Source organism: Peromyscus maniculatus, chromosome 19 (genome assembly GCF_049852395.1).
Source record: "Peromyscus maniculatus bairdii isolate BWxNUB_F1_BW_parent chromosome 19, HU_Pman_BW_mat_3.1, whole genome shotgun sequence".
NCBI classification, from domain to species: Eukaryota; Metazoa; Chordata; class Mammalia; order Rodentia; family Cricetidae; genus Peromyscus; species Peromyscus maniculatus.
The window spans coordinates 28,655,255-28,669,150 of NC_134870.1; the positions used below are offsets into that span (position 1 = coordinate 28,655,255).

At 43.0% G+C, this 13,896-nt stretch overlaps 2 protein-coding genes across 4 annotated transcripts in view; both read left to right on the forward strand.

Moving 5' to 3' along the window:
• The window catches only part of LOC102915851 (protocadherin alpha-C2), a 261,085-nt gene that overhangs the window by 15,692 nt on the left and 231,497 nt on the right, over window positions 1-13,896 (forward strand). Inside the window, exon 1 of one of the 3 annotated variants that reach the window (XM_042263919.2) lies at window positions 787-3,289. The exons of the other annotated variants lie outside the window; for them this stretch is intronic. Within the exon in view, the coding sequence (XP_042119853.2) occupies window positions 914-3,289 (2,376 nt within the window). The 5' untranslated portion in view covers window positions 787-913. Of the gene's footprint in view, window positions 1-786; window positions 3,290-13,896 lie in introns of those variants that run through there. 3 annotated transcript variants of the gene reach the window in all.
• LOC143266795 (protocadherin alpha-4) lies at window positions 7,719-10,364 on the forward strand. Its single transcript, XM_076554697.1, has one exon. It carries the CDS (start codon window positions 7,815-7,817, stop codon window positions 10,329-10,331), a length of 2,517 nt encoding a protein of 838 aa, XP_076410812.1. The 5' UTR covers window positions 7,719-7,814; the 3' UTR covers window positions 10,332-10,364.

Consider the following 13,896-nt stretch of genomic DNA (forward strand, 5'->3'; position numbering starts at 1 on the left):
CTCTGGGCTGGGCATACAGCTCAGTGGCAGAGCTCTTGCTTAGGTACTTGAGACACTGGCTTCAATCCCCAATAAGTAAAAAAATAAATGAATAAGACCTGACATCTTTATATAAATACCAGTTAAGATGGTTAACAAGGATACCATGCTTGAATAAAGGACCTGGGGGTGATTCGAAAATGTTCTAAATTAATAAATGTGAAGAAGCCTATTTCCAAGTAAGTTGGTAATGCCAAAATTATACAAAACATATCTTAATAAATATGCATGAATTTATCATATATTTTTATACCTTATACCTTCATTGTCACAAAGAGCAAAGACTTATCTTTCTATAAAAATGTACTTGGGTCTGGCATTTTGAATGGGGATTTCATTCAGACACCATCAGTTAAAGCCCCTTTTAATTTGTTTAGTCTGTATGTACTTGTAATCAATAAATCATATTAAAACTCATCTTAGAAGATTGCTGTGAAAATTTAGTGGGAAGACTCCATTAAGAGAAACAGAACAATGTGCCAATGATACAAGAAGTTCATTATTAGTAATGAAGCCATGAGTTGGAGAGATTGTATGAAAATGTAAGGCTATGTTTTGGTAAAACAAACACTTTGATGACAACTTGCAGGAAATCACAGGCTAAAATACAAATTTTGGGACAGTTCAAATTAGGCATATAAGAAATAAACACGTTAAATACTTACACATTTAGCCACTTGGTGTCGCTGTCCACCACAAGTTCCTTCACAAAAGAAACGCAGCGGGTATTACACGTTCATTCGATCCTTTTCGTCGCAGTCTCAGACAAAATGGTAACGGTAAGGTGTTTAAGATGTGAAGATTAAGAAGCTGAAAATATTTAAGAAAATTTCGATCGGTGTGAGAGCTACCAAACATTTGGAAGGGGCTTGCGATGGTGTTTTCTTGGAGAGAAGATCAGCGTCTGCTGTTGTGGCTTCTTCTCCTCGCAGCCTGGCAGGGAGGGAGCGGCCAGCTCCACTACTCCATCCCTGAGGAGGCCAAACACGGCACCTTCGTGGGCCGCATCGCTCAGGACCTGGGGCTGGAGCTGGCGGAGCTGGTGCCCCGCCTGTTCAGGGTGGCGTCCAAGGACCGCGGGGACCTTCTGGAGGTAAATCTGCAGAATGGCATTTTGTTTGTGAATTCTCGGATCGACCGGGAGGAGCTGTGCGGGCGGAGCGCGGAGTGTAGCATCCATTTGGAGGTGATCGTGGACCGGCCTCTGCAGGTTTTCCACGTGGAGGTGGAGGTGAGGGACATTAACGACAATCCTCCAGTATTTCCAATGGCCACAAAGAATCTGTTTATTTCTGAATCTCGACAGCTTGGCTCTCGGTTTTCGCTAGAGGGCGCATCAGATGCAGATATAGGAACAAATTCTTTGTTGACTTACAGTCTTAACTCCAGTGAGTACTTTACTTTGGATGTCAAAAGAAAAGATGAGGAAATCAAATCTCTGGGACTCGTGTTGAAAAAACTTTTAAATCGAGAGGACATTCCTGAACATCATTTACTGATAACGGCAGTTGATGGCGGGAAACCTGAGCTAACTGGGACCACTCAAGTGAAGATCACTGTCCTCGATGTGAACGACAATGCCCCTGCATTTGAGAGGACGCTCTACAAAGTCAGATTATCCGAAAATGCACCGAATGGTACTGTAGTGGTGGATGTTAACGCCTCTGATTTGGATGAAGGCGTAAATAAGGACATTGTTTATTCTTTCCCCCCGGATACGTCAACTGAGATCCTGTCGAAATTCCACTTAGACCCGATTAATGGATACATCACTGTGAAAGACAACATAGATTTTGAGGAAACTAAGTCTTTTGAAATCCAGGTAGAGGCAGCAGACAAGGGAACCCCCCCAATGACAGATCACTGCACGGTCCTAGTTGAAATTGTGGATGTCAATGATAATGTGCCTGAATTGGTCATCAAGTCACTATCAATTCCTGTGTTAGAAAATTCTGCACCTGGCACCGTTATCGCACTGATCAGTGTGTCCGACCGTGACTCTGGAGCCAATGGGCAGGTGACCTGCTCTCTGACCCCTCAGGTCCCCTTCAAGTTGGTGTCCACCTTCAAGAATTACTATTCGCTTGTGCTGGACAGCGCTCTGGACCGAGAAACCACAGCTGACTATAAGGTGGTCGTAACAGCCCGGGACGGGGGCTCGCCCTCGCTGTGGGCCACAGCCAGCGTGTCCGTGGAGGTGGCTGACGTGAACGACAACGCGCCCGCGTTCGCACAGCCAGAATACACGGTATTCGTGAAGGAGAACAACCCGCCTGGCGCACACATCTTCACGGTGTCGGCCATGGACGCGGACACGCAGGAGAACGCGCTGGTGTCCTACTCGCTGGTGGAGAGGAGGGTGGGCGAGCGCTTGCTGTCTAGCTATGTGTCTGTGCACGCGGAGAGCGGCAAGGTGTTCGCGCTGCAGCCTCTGGACCATGAGGAGCTGGAGCTGCTGCAGTTCCAGGTGAGCGCGCAGGATGCTGGTGTGCCTTCCCTGGGCAGCAATGTGACTCTGCAGGTGTTTGTGCTGGATGAGAATGACAATGCGCCCGCGCTGCTGGGACCTCAGGCGGGCAGTGCAGTGAACGAACTGGTGTCAAGGTCAGTGGGTGCGGGACATGTGGTGACAAAGATTCGCGCGGTAGACGCAGACTCTGGCTACAACGCGTGGCTCTCTTATGAGCTGCAGTCGGCGGTGGGCAGTGGGCGCCTCCCCTTCCGGGTGGGTCTGTATACCGGTGAGATCAGCACCACTCGTGTCCTAGATGAGGCAGATGCGCCAAGACAGCGCCTATTGGTGCTGGTGAAGGACCACGGCGAGCCGATGCTGACAGCCACAGCCACATTGCTGTTGTCTCTCGTGGAGAGTGGGCACACGCCAAATGCCCCATCGCGGGCTTTGGTGGATTCTGCGGGCAGGGAGGCATCGCTAGTGGATGTCAACGTGTACCTGATCATTGCCATCTGCGCAGTGTCCAGCCTGTTGGTGCTCACGCTGCTGCTGTACACCGCGCTGCGCTGCTCGGCGACGCCCACGGAGGGCACGTGCGGGCCGGGGAAACCCGTGCTGGTGTGCTCCAGCGCGGTGGGGAGCTGGTCATACTCGCAGCAGAGGAGACAGAGAGTGTGCTCTGGAGAGGTCCCGCCCAAAACCGACCTCATGGCCTTCAGCCCAAGTCTTACACCCTGTCCAGTTAGTCAGGAGAAAGAGGACAAACTGATTGCAGACGTTGATTTCTCCATCAAGGTGAGTAGTTTTTCTCTCTAAAAATGTTCTCGTTTTATATGCTAGTGTTTTCACTCCTTGGAGATGTGTTAAACTTAAGTATTATATTTTTTGTTCTTTCTGTTGAGCACTTTACACTCATGGATTTTGTCATTAAAATTGTGAGTTCTCATGACAAAATTTTGTACTGAATCGACAACTGGTGAGGTCCACACTTAAAATGTGTTTGTTGATAAATACAGTGATAGGGTTGTTGACTGCAGTCTGTGTACAAATAGGAACCATTTTCTTCTTGTGTGAATGATATCATTTAGAGCTTCTGACTCCAGCGCGTCGTCCTCACTAATCCCTGTGGGAGGCTTCAGTGTCTTTTGCCTCTTATTGAGGATTTCTATGAGAATTGTCACTGGCCCACTTACTGAATGGCTAATCACAATTGGTATTCAGGGATGGTCACCAGTAAGAACTTTCTTTGACTTACCACTCATAGGACATTAGCATCCTTACAACTGTACAAAAGAGGTTAACAGCTGGGTGGTGGTGGCGCAGGCCTTTAATCCCAGCACTCGGGAGGCAGAGCCAGGCAGATCTCTGTGAGTTCAAGGCTAGCCTGGGATGAGTTCCAGGAAAGGCGCAAAGCTACACAGAGAAACCCTGTCTCGGAAAAAAAAAAGTGGTTAACAATGAAGAAGTTTTACTGGAATGGTAGTTTAAAAATTATATACAGACTTATTTTTAACCAATTGCCTGAGTGGAAAATAATTTATCATTAGATTAAAAATATTATTTTAAAAACACTTCCATGTATTGTGTGGGAGTATTAAATTTTTATTCCACAGTGATTTTAATTAAAGATTTTAAATTATGTATGTGTTTGGTACATACACCTGTGTGCTCTTAACCACCATCTATCTCTCCAGCCCCTCCACAGTGATAGCTTAAATATTACATTAAAAATTATGAGAGATCAAAGCAAAAAAGGTTCTCAAGACACTACATTGTCCTCATTCTTTTCCCCAATTGAAAAACATGTTATATCTTGTGAAGAATTATTTTCACTTTGGCTCCGTGAATACCTATCTGCCTTGCAACAAGTAGAAACCTTTAGATAACTGATATCCAAGAAAATTTAGGTGAGACTGTTCTCCAGTTATTTTTGCGATGTACATGTCCTTTTCTCTTACAAAATACTTGGACTCCCATCCAATGTTCCTTGTTTTCAGAGAGAACTAACTAATTCATGTACAGCCCGATTAACAATTTGTGCATGTGGTTATTCCAACATATGAAATACGTTTTCTTTATCTTTTCTCTTTCTCATTTCCATTTTCTTTCCCAGAATTATCCTTCTCTGTTCTTTCATTTGCCAAGTATCTGCTTCAGCACATCCAACCTCAATTCAATACTTATTTTATCAGTCTGTTATCATCCTGTTGTAGCTTACAGGGTCAATTCGAGTTTTTGTTTATCAGATATAGGACTTTAGTCTTCTGGTCCAGCTTTTCTTGAAATTCTTGATTAAAAAGACTTTCAAAAATATTTTGAGATAGGGTCTCAAACAGCCCAGTTGGTCTTGAACTTCAGTGAAGATGATTCGAAGAGTGTGAAGGGTGTTCTTTTTCTCTTTATATGTGTATTTGTGCTATAAAAGTGAATTAATTAATGTGCATGTGTATCACACATACAGAGATCAGAGGGCAAGTTGTGGGAACTGACACTAATCTTCCTCCATGTGTTCTGGGGATCAAACTTGACTGCCAGGTTTGCATGGCAACTGCTTTTTACCCACCAATCCATCTCACTGGCTGAAAAATGAATATTTATTTATTTAATATGTATTTATTTCAATGGAATATTATACTAATTATTTCTCTCGTATCTGTGACAAACTCCTGATAAAACCAACTTATGAAAGGAGGGGTTTGCTTTGGCTCATGACTTTGGGGTGCAGTCCATCATGGCGGGGAAGACTTGGCAGCAGGTCAGCTAGTGCCTTCAGTCAGGAAGCCGAGAGTGTGAACACTGGTACTCAGCGGCTTTCTGCTTTTGATTCAAAGCAAGACTCCAGCTGTGGAATGGTGTTGCCCACAATCAGGATTATTCTCACCTCAATTAATGTAATCCAGAACATCCCCCATGGAAACACCCACAGGTTTGTTGCCATCAGGGTTGTTGGAAATCAAGTTAACAGTGAAGATCACTGTCACAAATATCCATTCCTATTCCATTGCACCCCCAACTTATGCATATACAAGCTCTGTAAATAAAACAAAGAGAAGGTACTTCTTGTGGCTTCCTCCAGTGTGTTTTACACCTTTGATTATTTGAAAAAAACACCCTTTGCCTATTCAGTGAGAGTATGCTTATTTCTGTTTTGATTCAGAAATTAGCTTTTGTGTGAGAGGAAAAGAGAGAGGGGGAGCTTAAAATGATCTTTTGATAACTTGATTTTTCTTTGCTCTAAACAAACATGGAAGAAAGAAACATGAACTTAAGATGTAAAAAATAGTTTTCAGAGGGTCATCTCTGCCATCTCCTTTGCTTTAAGGTTTTGTAGGAGTCTACAGAGGGCTACCTCCACTATCTCCTCCTTTTTTAAGGTTGTAGAGGAAATTACTTTATCTGTTGGGAACTCTCCATTGTCCATTAAGACCCTGGATGAATCAAAGATCATGCCTGGCAAAATGTGGCATGAAAATTAAGGTAAAACCCAGACTTGCTACATTGAAATATGTCCTGTGTAGCTCAATGTCTTATATAGATCCTTGTATGTCTAGAAAATTAAAGTGTTGAGAAATCATATTTTAACCTTAAATTAACATATTTTATTAAGAAACTAAAGAAATGAATCTGGGCTGGGGATGTAGTCCAATTGCTAGAGTGCTTGTCTAGTATGCAAGAAGCTCTGAGTTCTATAACCAGCACCCCGTGAAACTTTTGGTGGTGCATTCCTGTAATACAGCACTTGGGGCGAAACTTTTGGTGGTGCATTCCTGTAGTACAGCACTTAGGGCAGAGGAACCAGATATTTCAGGTCAACCATGGCTACACTGTGAGTTTAAGGATAGCCTGGGCTAAATAAAACCCTGTCTCAAAAAATGAAAAGAAAAGGAAACCAGTTGCATTGGGTAAATATCCTGAAAACACTATTTGAATACCTCTGAAGTTCTAATATTAATATACAGTATTTATCTTTAAAAGTATTATTTCAAAAGAGGACACACATACTTAAAAGGTTGTAAAGAAGAAATTAAAGTAACAAATGAACCAAACAATGCAGTCTTGGTGTCGCAGAATATCAAAGAGAGTAAAATAACTGTCCAATTCCTTTAATCATGAAATGCCTCATAATTTGGGGGGCTTTTAAAGTTGCTACAAAGTATGTGAAATTGGTTTGTAGAGAGTTTAGAAAAATTTCTTTGCCTTTCTCTAAGCAACTCCAGATCTTACCATTTTATTTAAGACTGGCCTACAAGTCAACTTAAAACATTTATTTATTTTAATATCTTATGGAAATAAATTACATAGAGACTCTTATTTACTAAACCCATTACTTAAGGGACAAAAGGAGTGTGTCTGTTTGTTAGTGAATGTTTTTTCAGAGGTAGAAAACTATTGTGTTCGACTAAAATACATGAGGAAAATATAAGAAAATAGAAATCTAGGCATTTTGAACACCAGAAAGCACCTGAAATTTATAAATTGTGAGAGCAAAAATGAAAATACCACACTTGCTCATGGGAAAGTGAAGTTACTGCGAATAAAATTATGTGGAATGTTCTTCCACACAAGCTATTCCCTACATTTCAAATTCCATGTTAAATCTCCCATGAACATCCAGCCCTTCTGTGATTCCAGGAAGACAGTCCATTGAATGTTAACAGACTTTGATTTCTTAAAACAATATGTGCAAACATCCTCTTCAATGGTTTCTTCTTAGAATTTGTGGTTCCCTAGATGTTGTTTCTCTCAAGATTCAGAACCAATACTAAAAACTCAAGAATGAACAGAGCATTATTAGCAATCGCAACGCAACATTTGATGGCGCACAAGCAATCTGTCATCAATTTTCCTAATCTACACCTCACTACACCACATTTACAAAGTTTATAATAACGACAACTGGGTCTCTGTAAATATTTAAAACCTACATGAAAAAGAATTTCCACTGTATTAGAAGTTGATGTTCTTGTAAAACGAAAGATCGCACACAATTAATCACTGGTACAGAACGCGTAACTACAAAATGTATTTTGTAAAGCTAAAAACCTATTTGAGAGGCTGAAGGAATAAACAAGACAGTTTTCAGTGGTGTGGATTTCCGGAATCCATACTTACAGTTTGGAACCACATGATGTCGCTCTTTACCATAAAATAAATCCGACAGAAGACAGACCAAAGGAAACATTTCTATTCCCGGAAAGCTGTATCCATCATCTCGAATCGGAACAATGGAGGATGCAGTGGCGATAGACTGACGGATTAGAAGAATTCTACTATCTCTGAGAGAGGATCCCTAATCAGAAGGAAGCACTGTGCACTTGAGATGGAATTTTTCTGGGGAAGTGGCCAGGAATCACGGCGCCTGCTTCTCTCTTTTCTGCTTCTTGCAATCTGGGAGGGAGGAAACAGCCAACTCCATTACTCCGTCCCCGAGGAGGCCAAACACGGCACCTTCGTGGGCCGCATCGCTCAGGACCTGGGGCTGGAGCTGGCAGAGCTGGTGCCCCGCCTGTTCAGGGTGGCGTCCAAGGACCGCGGGGACCTTCTGGAGGTAAATCTGCAGAATGGCATTTTGTTTGTGAATTCTCGGATCGACCGGGAGGAGCTGTGCGGGCGGAGCGCGGAGTGTAGCATCCACCTGGAGGTGATCGTGGACCGGCCGCTGCAGGTTTTCCACGTGGAGGTGGAGGTGAGGGACATTAACGACAATCCTCCCACGTTCCCAGTGACACAAAAGAATCTGTTCATTGCAGAATCAAGGCCTCTTGACACTTGGTTTCCACTAGAGGGCGCATCAGATGCAGATATCGGAATCAATGCTATGTTGACTTATAGGCTGAGTCCCAGTGACTATTTTACTTTGGAAAAACCGTCCAACGATGAACGGGTAAAAGGTCTTGGGCTTGTACTACGGAAATATTTAGACCGAGAGGAAACTTCAGAGATTTTTTTAGTGCTCACAGCCACCGACGGAGGCAAACCGGAGCTGACCGGCACTGTTCAGATACACATCACAGTGTTGGATGCCAATGATAATTCTCCAGTTTTTGACAGATCCCTCTATACCGTGAAATTAACAGAAAACGTCCAAAATGGGACATTGGTAGTCAAAGTCAATGCCTCAGATTTGGACGAAGGCATGAATGGGGATATTATGTACTCATTTTCTACAGATATTTCACCAAATGTGAAACACAAATTCCACATAGACCCAGTTACAGGACAGATTACTGTAAGGGGATACATTGATTTTGAAGAATGCAAATCCTATGAAATTCTCATAGAGGGCATTGACAAGGGACAACTCCCACTTTCCGGACACTGTAAAGTTATTGTAGAAGTCGAAGACATCAATGATAACGTCCCAGAGTTGGAATTCAAATCTCTATCACTTCCAATCAGAGAGAATGCTCCAGTGGGCACCGTCATCGCACTCATCAGCGTGTCTGATCGAGACTCGGGTGTCAACGGGCAGGTGACCTGCTCCCTGACTCCTCAGGTCCCCTTCAGATTGGTGTCCACATTCAAGAATTACTATTCGCTCATGTTAGATAGTACCCTGGACCGAGAGACTACAGCTGACTATAAGGTGGTGGTGACAGCCCGGGACGGGGGCTCGCCCTCGCTGTGGGCCACAGCCAGCGTGTCCGTGGAGGTGGCTGACGTCAACGACAACGCACCCACGTTCGCGCAGCCCGAATACACGGTGTTCGTGAAGGAGAACAACCCGCCTGGCGCGCACATCTTCACGGTGTCGGCCATGGACGCGGACGCGCAGGAGAACGCGCTGGTGTCCTACTCGCTGGTGGAGAGGAGGGTGGGCGAGCGCTTGCTGTCCAGCTATGTGTCTGTGCACGCTGAGAGCGGCAAGGTGTTCGCGCTGCAGCCTCTGGACCATGAGGAGGTGGAGTTGCTACAGTTCCAGGTGAGCGCGCGGGATGCTGGTGTGCCTTCCCTGGGCAGCAATGTGACTCTGCAGGTGTTTGTGCTGGATGAGAACGACAATGTTCCGCAGCTGCTGGAACCTGAGGCGGGAGTATCTGGCGGAGTGGTGAGCCGGCTGGTGTCACGGTCAGTAGGTGCAGGCCACGTGGTGGCCAAGGTGCGCGCGGTGGATGCAGATTCTGGCTATAATGCATGGCTCTCTTATGAGCTGCAGTCTTCGGCTGGCAGTTCCCGTAGTCCATTCCGTGTTGGCCTGTACACGGGCGAGATCAGTACCACGCGCGCCCTGGATGAGGCAGATTCACTGCGGCAGAACCTTCTGGTGCTGGTAAAGGACCATGGTGATCCAGCAATGACGGTTACCGCCACGGTGTTGGTGTCGCTGGTAGAGAATGGCCAGGTACCAAAGGCTCCATCACGAGTGTCCACGAGTGTCATAAACTCGGAGGCATCACTGGTAGATGTCAATGTGTATCTGATCATCGCCATCTGCGCGGTGTCCAGCCTGTTGGTGCTCACACTGCTGCTGTACACCGCGCTGCGCTGCTCCTCTGTGCCCAACGAGAGCGTGTGCGGACCTGGAAAACCAGTAATGGTGTGCTCCAGCGCAGTGGGGAGCTGGTCATACTCTCAGCAAAGGCGGCAAAGGGTGTGCTCTGGGGAGTACCCACCTAAGACTGACCTCATGGCCTTCAGCCCCAGTTTATCTGATTCCAGGGACAGAGAGGATCAATTGCAGTCCACAGGGGATTCCTCTGCAAAGGTTAGTTTTACTGTTGTCTTTAATTCGAATTTTCAAGCGGTTTATCACTTTCTTCACAATTTTATTTATTGCTGGATATGGAATTCTTGCTTGGTGATCGTTTTTCTTCAGGAGTTTGCATGTATCTTCTAGCATGCAGATTTTCTGCTGAGAAGTCTGATAAGCTCTCTCAGTGTTCCCTTGTATATGATGGGTCACTTTTTCCTTGCTGCTGTCAAAATTCTCTCCTCATTGTTCACTCTTTATAATTAGCTTGTAGATGTGGCTGTAGTCGGTTTCTTCCTATCTATGTTAAGGTTCTTGGCTCTATCCATTTCACCCCCAGATTTTGAGAGATCAAGCCACAATTTCTTTAAGATTTCTGCTTGTTTTTCTCTTCTCTCTCTGAGAATAACAATGCACATATTTGGTTCACTTTTTTAAAATCCCCTAAGTATCTTAGTCTTTCTTCAGTATTTAAAGTTCTCTGTGAATTTTGACTCTCTTCCTGAGTAAATCCGAACATTCCACCTTGAGGCTACTGTTTCTTTTGCTTTGTCATGTATGCTGTTGAATAGCACTAGGGAAGTTTTCAGTCCGTTGTTGGATTCTTCAATCCCAAAATTTCTTTGTAGTTGGTCAAAAACTCCATCTCTGTTGAAATTCTCTTTCGGTTAATGTTTTATTTTCTTGAGCTCATTGGGCATTTTGTGTTGGTTCCCTGAAACACTGTCAGAATTCATTTGCCTCTATGTATTTACATTTGCTTTTTGTAGATAGCAGAAATTCTTTCATGCTGTGTTCTCTTTGGTTTTTTTTCCCCTGTTGTTATATGATCTTGATATTCCCTTATGTGTAGGAAGAACAGCCACCTCTCCCAATCTTTCTGGCCTACCTTTGTGCAGAGAGAGACCCTCACATGTCAGCTGTCTGAGAACCTGGGGCTCCATCAAGCCATTTGGGCAGATGTATGTTCTCTGTAGTTTTATGCACAAACTCCAACAGGTAGGATCCATTGATTGCTTTTCCTCAGGGGCTCATAAACTGCTCTCTTTGGTGTCTGTTCATTGCACTGCAGTTACCCTGTGTGGCAGTGTCTGCTCACCTCCTTCCTCTTTCCCACACAGGATCTCACTAGAAAGCCTGGCTGCCTGGAACTCAGTAAGTAGGCCAGGCTGGCCTGGAAATCATAGAGACCCTTCTACCCTGCTCCCAGGGGCTAGGATTAAAGGTGTGTACCCAAACCCAGATGCAACCTTTTGTTGTTATTGTTCTGAGTCATTTTCGGGCATCTAGAATCTTCTGTGCCCTATCAGTGTGCTGATTCAGGTGAGACAGAAAAGAATTGCTTGATCTGTTCACTGAAAAGCCATAAAATTGGGTCCCAGCTCCATTCTTCTCTTTTCCTTTTGAGGTTGCTAGGGTGGCACAATACCACCTGCTGAACTGCAGGTGCTGTGGAGCATCACCTTTGACTGCTGCTAGTTGTCCTCACTCATCCTGCAATGTGCTGGCTTCCATTTGTTGTGAGACAGACGCCAAGCCTTTGGGTAGTGCTCTGGCCCCTGAGCTGTAGGATGTAGAATGAACATTTCACTCTTCATCACTCCTCGAAGAAAAGGCAGAAGCTGTTGCTTCTCTCCCTGAGTGAATGGCACCATGCTGGGAGAAAAGAATGCTATGAGAAATTCCTTGCATTTCTCACCTGCTTCAGAATGAGAGTTTTGAGTTTGTCTGGAGGGCAGAAGCTTCTTGCTTCATTTTTAGGTTTCTCATGATTGGAGCAGGGCTGTGTAGTCTTGACAAAAAGTGTGTTTTTTAGTGAAAGAAGGGTCTGGAACTTCATATGACCCTTCTTGCTGATGCCTGTAGCAATGACACATGTCTTGAAGCCATATTTTCTTTTTATTTTCTCTTCTATTTCCTAGACATCATAATGCACACTGCTGACTTGTTAAAGCATAAACCAATACTTGTAATGTATTGTAATTTTGAGAGAATGTTAGGACCTTGGGAAATCACTCTGTGTATCTTCTCCTCACTTCATGTTACACTCATGCTTTTGAATTAGACACAGATCCTAGACGTACAACTATCACTTTTGTACCGTTAATACCCATTTATGTTTGTGGTTCTTCCTGAGTTTATTTTTCTTCTGAAAAAGTTCTTGAACATTTCTTTTCCTATGGTCTGATAGTGAAGAAATCCCCACGTTTCTGTATATTCAGATGTAGTATTTCAATACTGCTTTTGAGAAATAATTTTGTTAGATATTTAATTCTGAGATAGAAGTTATTTTTCCTATAATGTTCAAGATAACTTCTTATAATTCTTTCTCAAGAATATGGCTACCAAATTTATTATTGATATATTGTGACTTTTTTCTTTTTAGCTCCTTTTAAAATTCTTTCTTTGTTTTAAAATTGTCAACAAACTTACATTACCTGATCAGCTTTGATTTACTTTTAAAATCTTCCTTGAAGTTATTACCACATTTTGTATCTGTGAGTTGATACTTTATCAATTTAAAATAAAATTTATTAGTATACCTTTAGATATTGCTTCTACCTTACATTACTCTCCTGAGAATTACAGTGTATATATGATAAATCTTTATAGATTTTATGTCCAATTTGTGCTTTTAAGTCATTTAAGCTCTTTGCTGCATGATGCTTATGTTATGGCAACTTTTCCCTTACTTAGTAATTTTTTCCTCCTCCTCCTCCTCTTCTTCTTCTGAGACAGAGATTTTCTGTGTAGCCCTGGCTTTCCAGAAACTTGCTCTGGAAATCAGGCTAGGCTCAGACTCTGAGATCTGCCTGCCTCTGCCTCTGGAGTATTGGGATTAAAGGCTTGCACCACATGCCTGGCTCTTTTCTTATTAGTCTGGGCTACCACCCACATCATTTTAACTTCCGTCAGTGCCTTTTCAGTTTTAGAAACTTGCTTTACTTTTTTTAAAATTAGAGGGTTTTTTAAAAAAACTTATCTACCTTTGTGAATGTAATTAACACAATAATTATAGTTGCTTGTGATCTTTAAGGTCATTGAATCATCTGTCAACCCATATTTTTCTTTTCATAGCCTTCTTCTTCTTCTTCAGTCTGATAATACTGAATTGAATTCTAGACAGTGTACATGAAAAGCTGCAGTTGTCCTGAATGATACTTTCTTTCAGAGAAGGATAACCTACTTAAATATCTGCTTGATGTGCATTTAGGACACATACATTTCACTAATGAGAAAAACTGAATTGCAATAGATATTAATTTCTTTTATTTTTCACTCCTGTGCCATCTGTAATGATAAGTGTTCTGAACACTAAAGCTTTGTATTTCCTACTCATTACTTTTATTATACTTTATAGGGCAACATAAATTAAAGTGAATTATAGAGTTCTGGGGTTAAAGTCATGCGCCACTATTCTATAACTGAACTTCCTAGGAAAGAGAACATTGAGTTGGACCAGCCAAGAAAGTACTCTTTAATGTCTCACTGAAAGAATGGCTTAGAAGATTTGAAGGTACTTTCTCATATGTCTTCTGTGACATTTAGAATGTAATGACTGGGAAAGAAATCCTCAAATTAAGAATCAACTACAGAATGACAAACACAGGACCTAATTCCAACAGCTACAAAGATGAGTCAAATGTTAAGAGACTTTGTCTTCCACATACTGTATAAAAAATGTGGACTACTTTTCCATACTAAGAATGCT

Excerpts from the sequence above, each read along its gene's own strand:
- LOC143266795 (XM_076554697.1), top strand. The coding sequence starts at position 7,815 with ATGGAATTTTTCTGGGGAAGTGGCCAGGAATCACGGCGCCTGCTTCTC.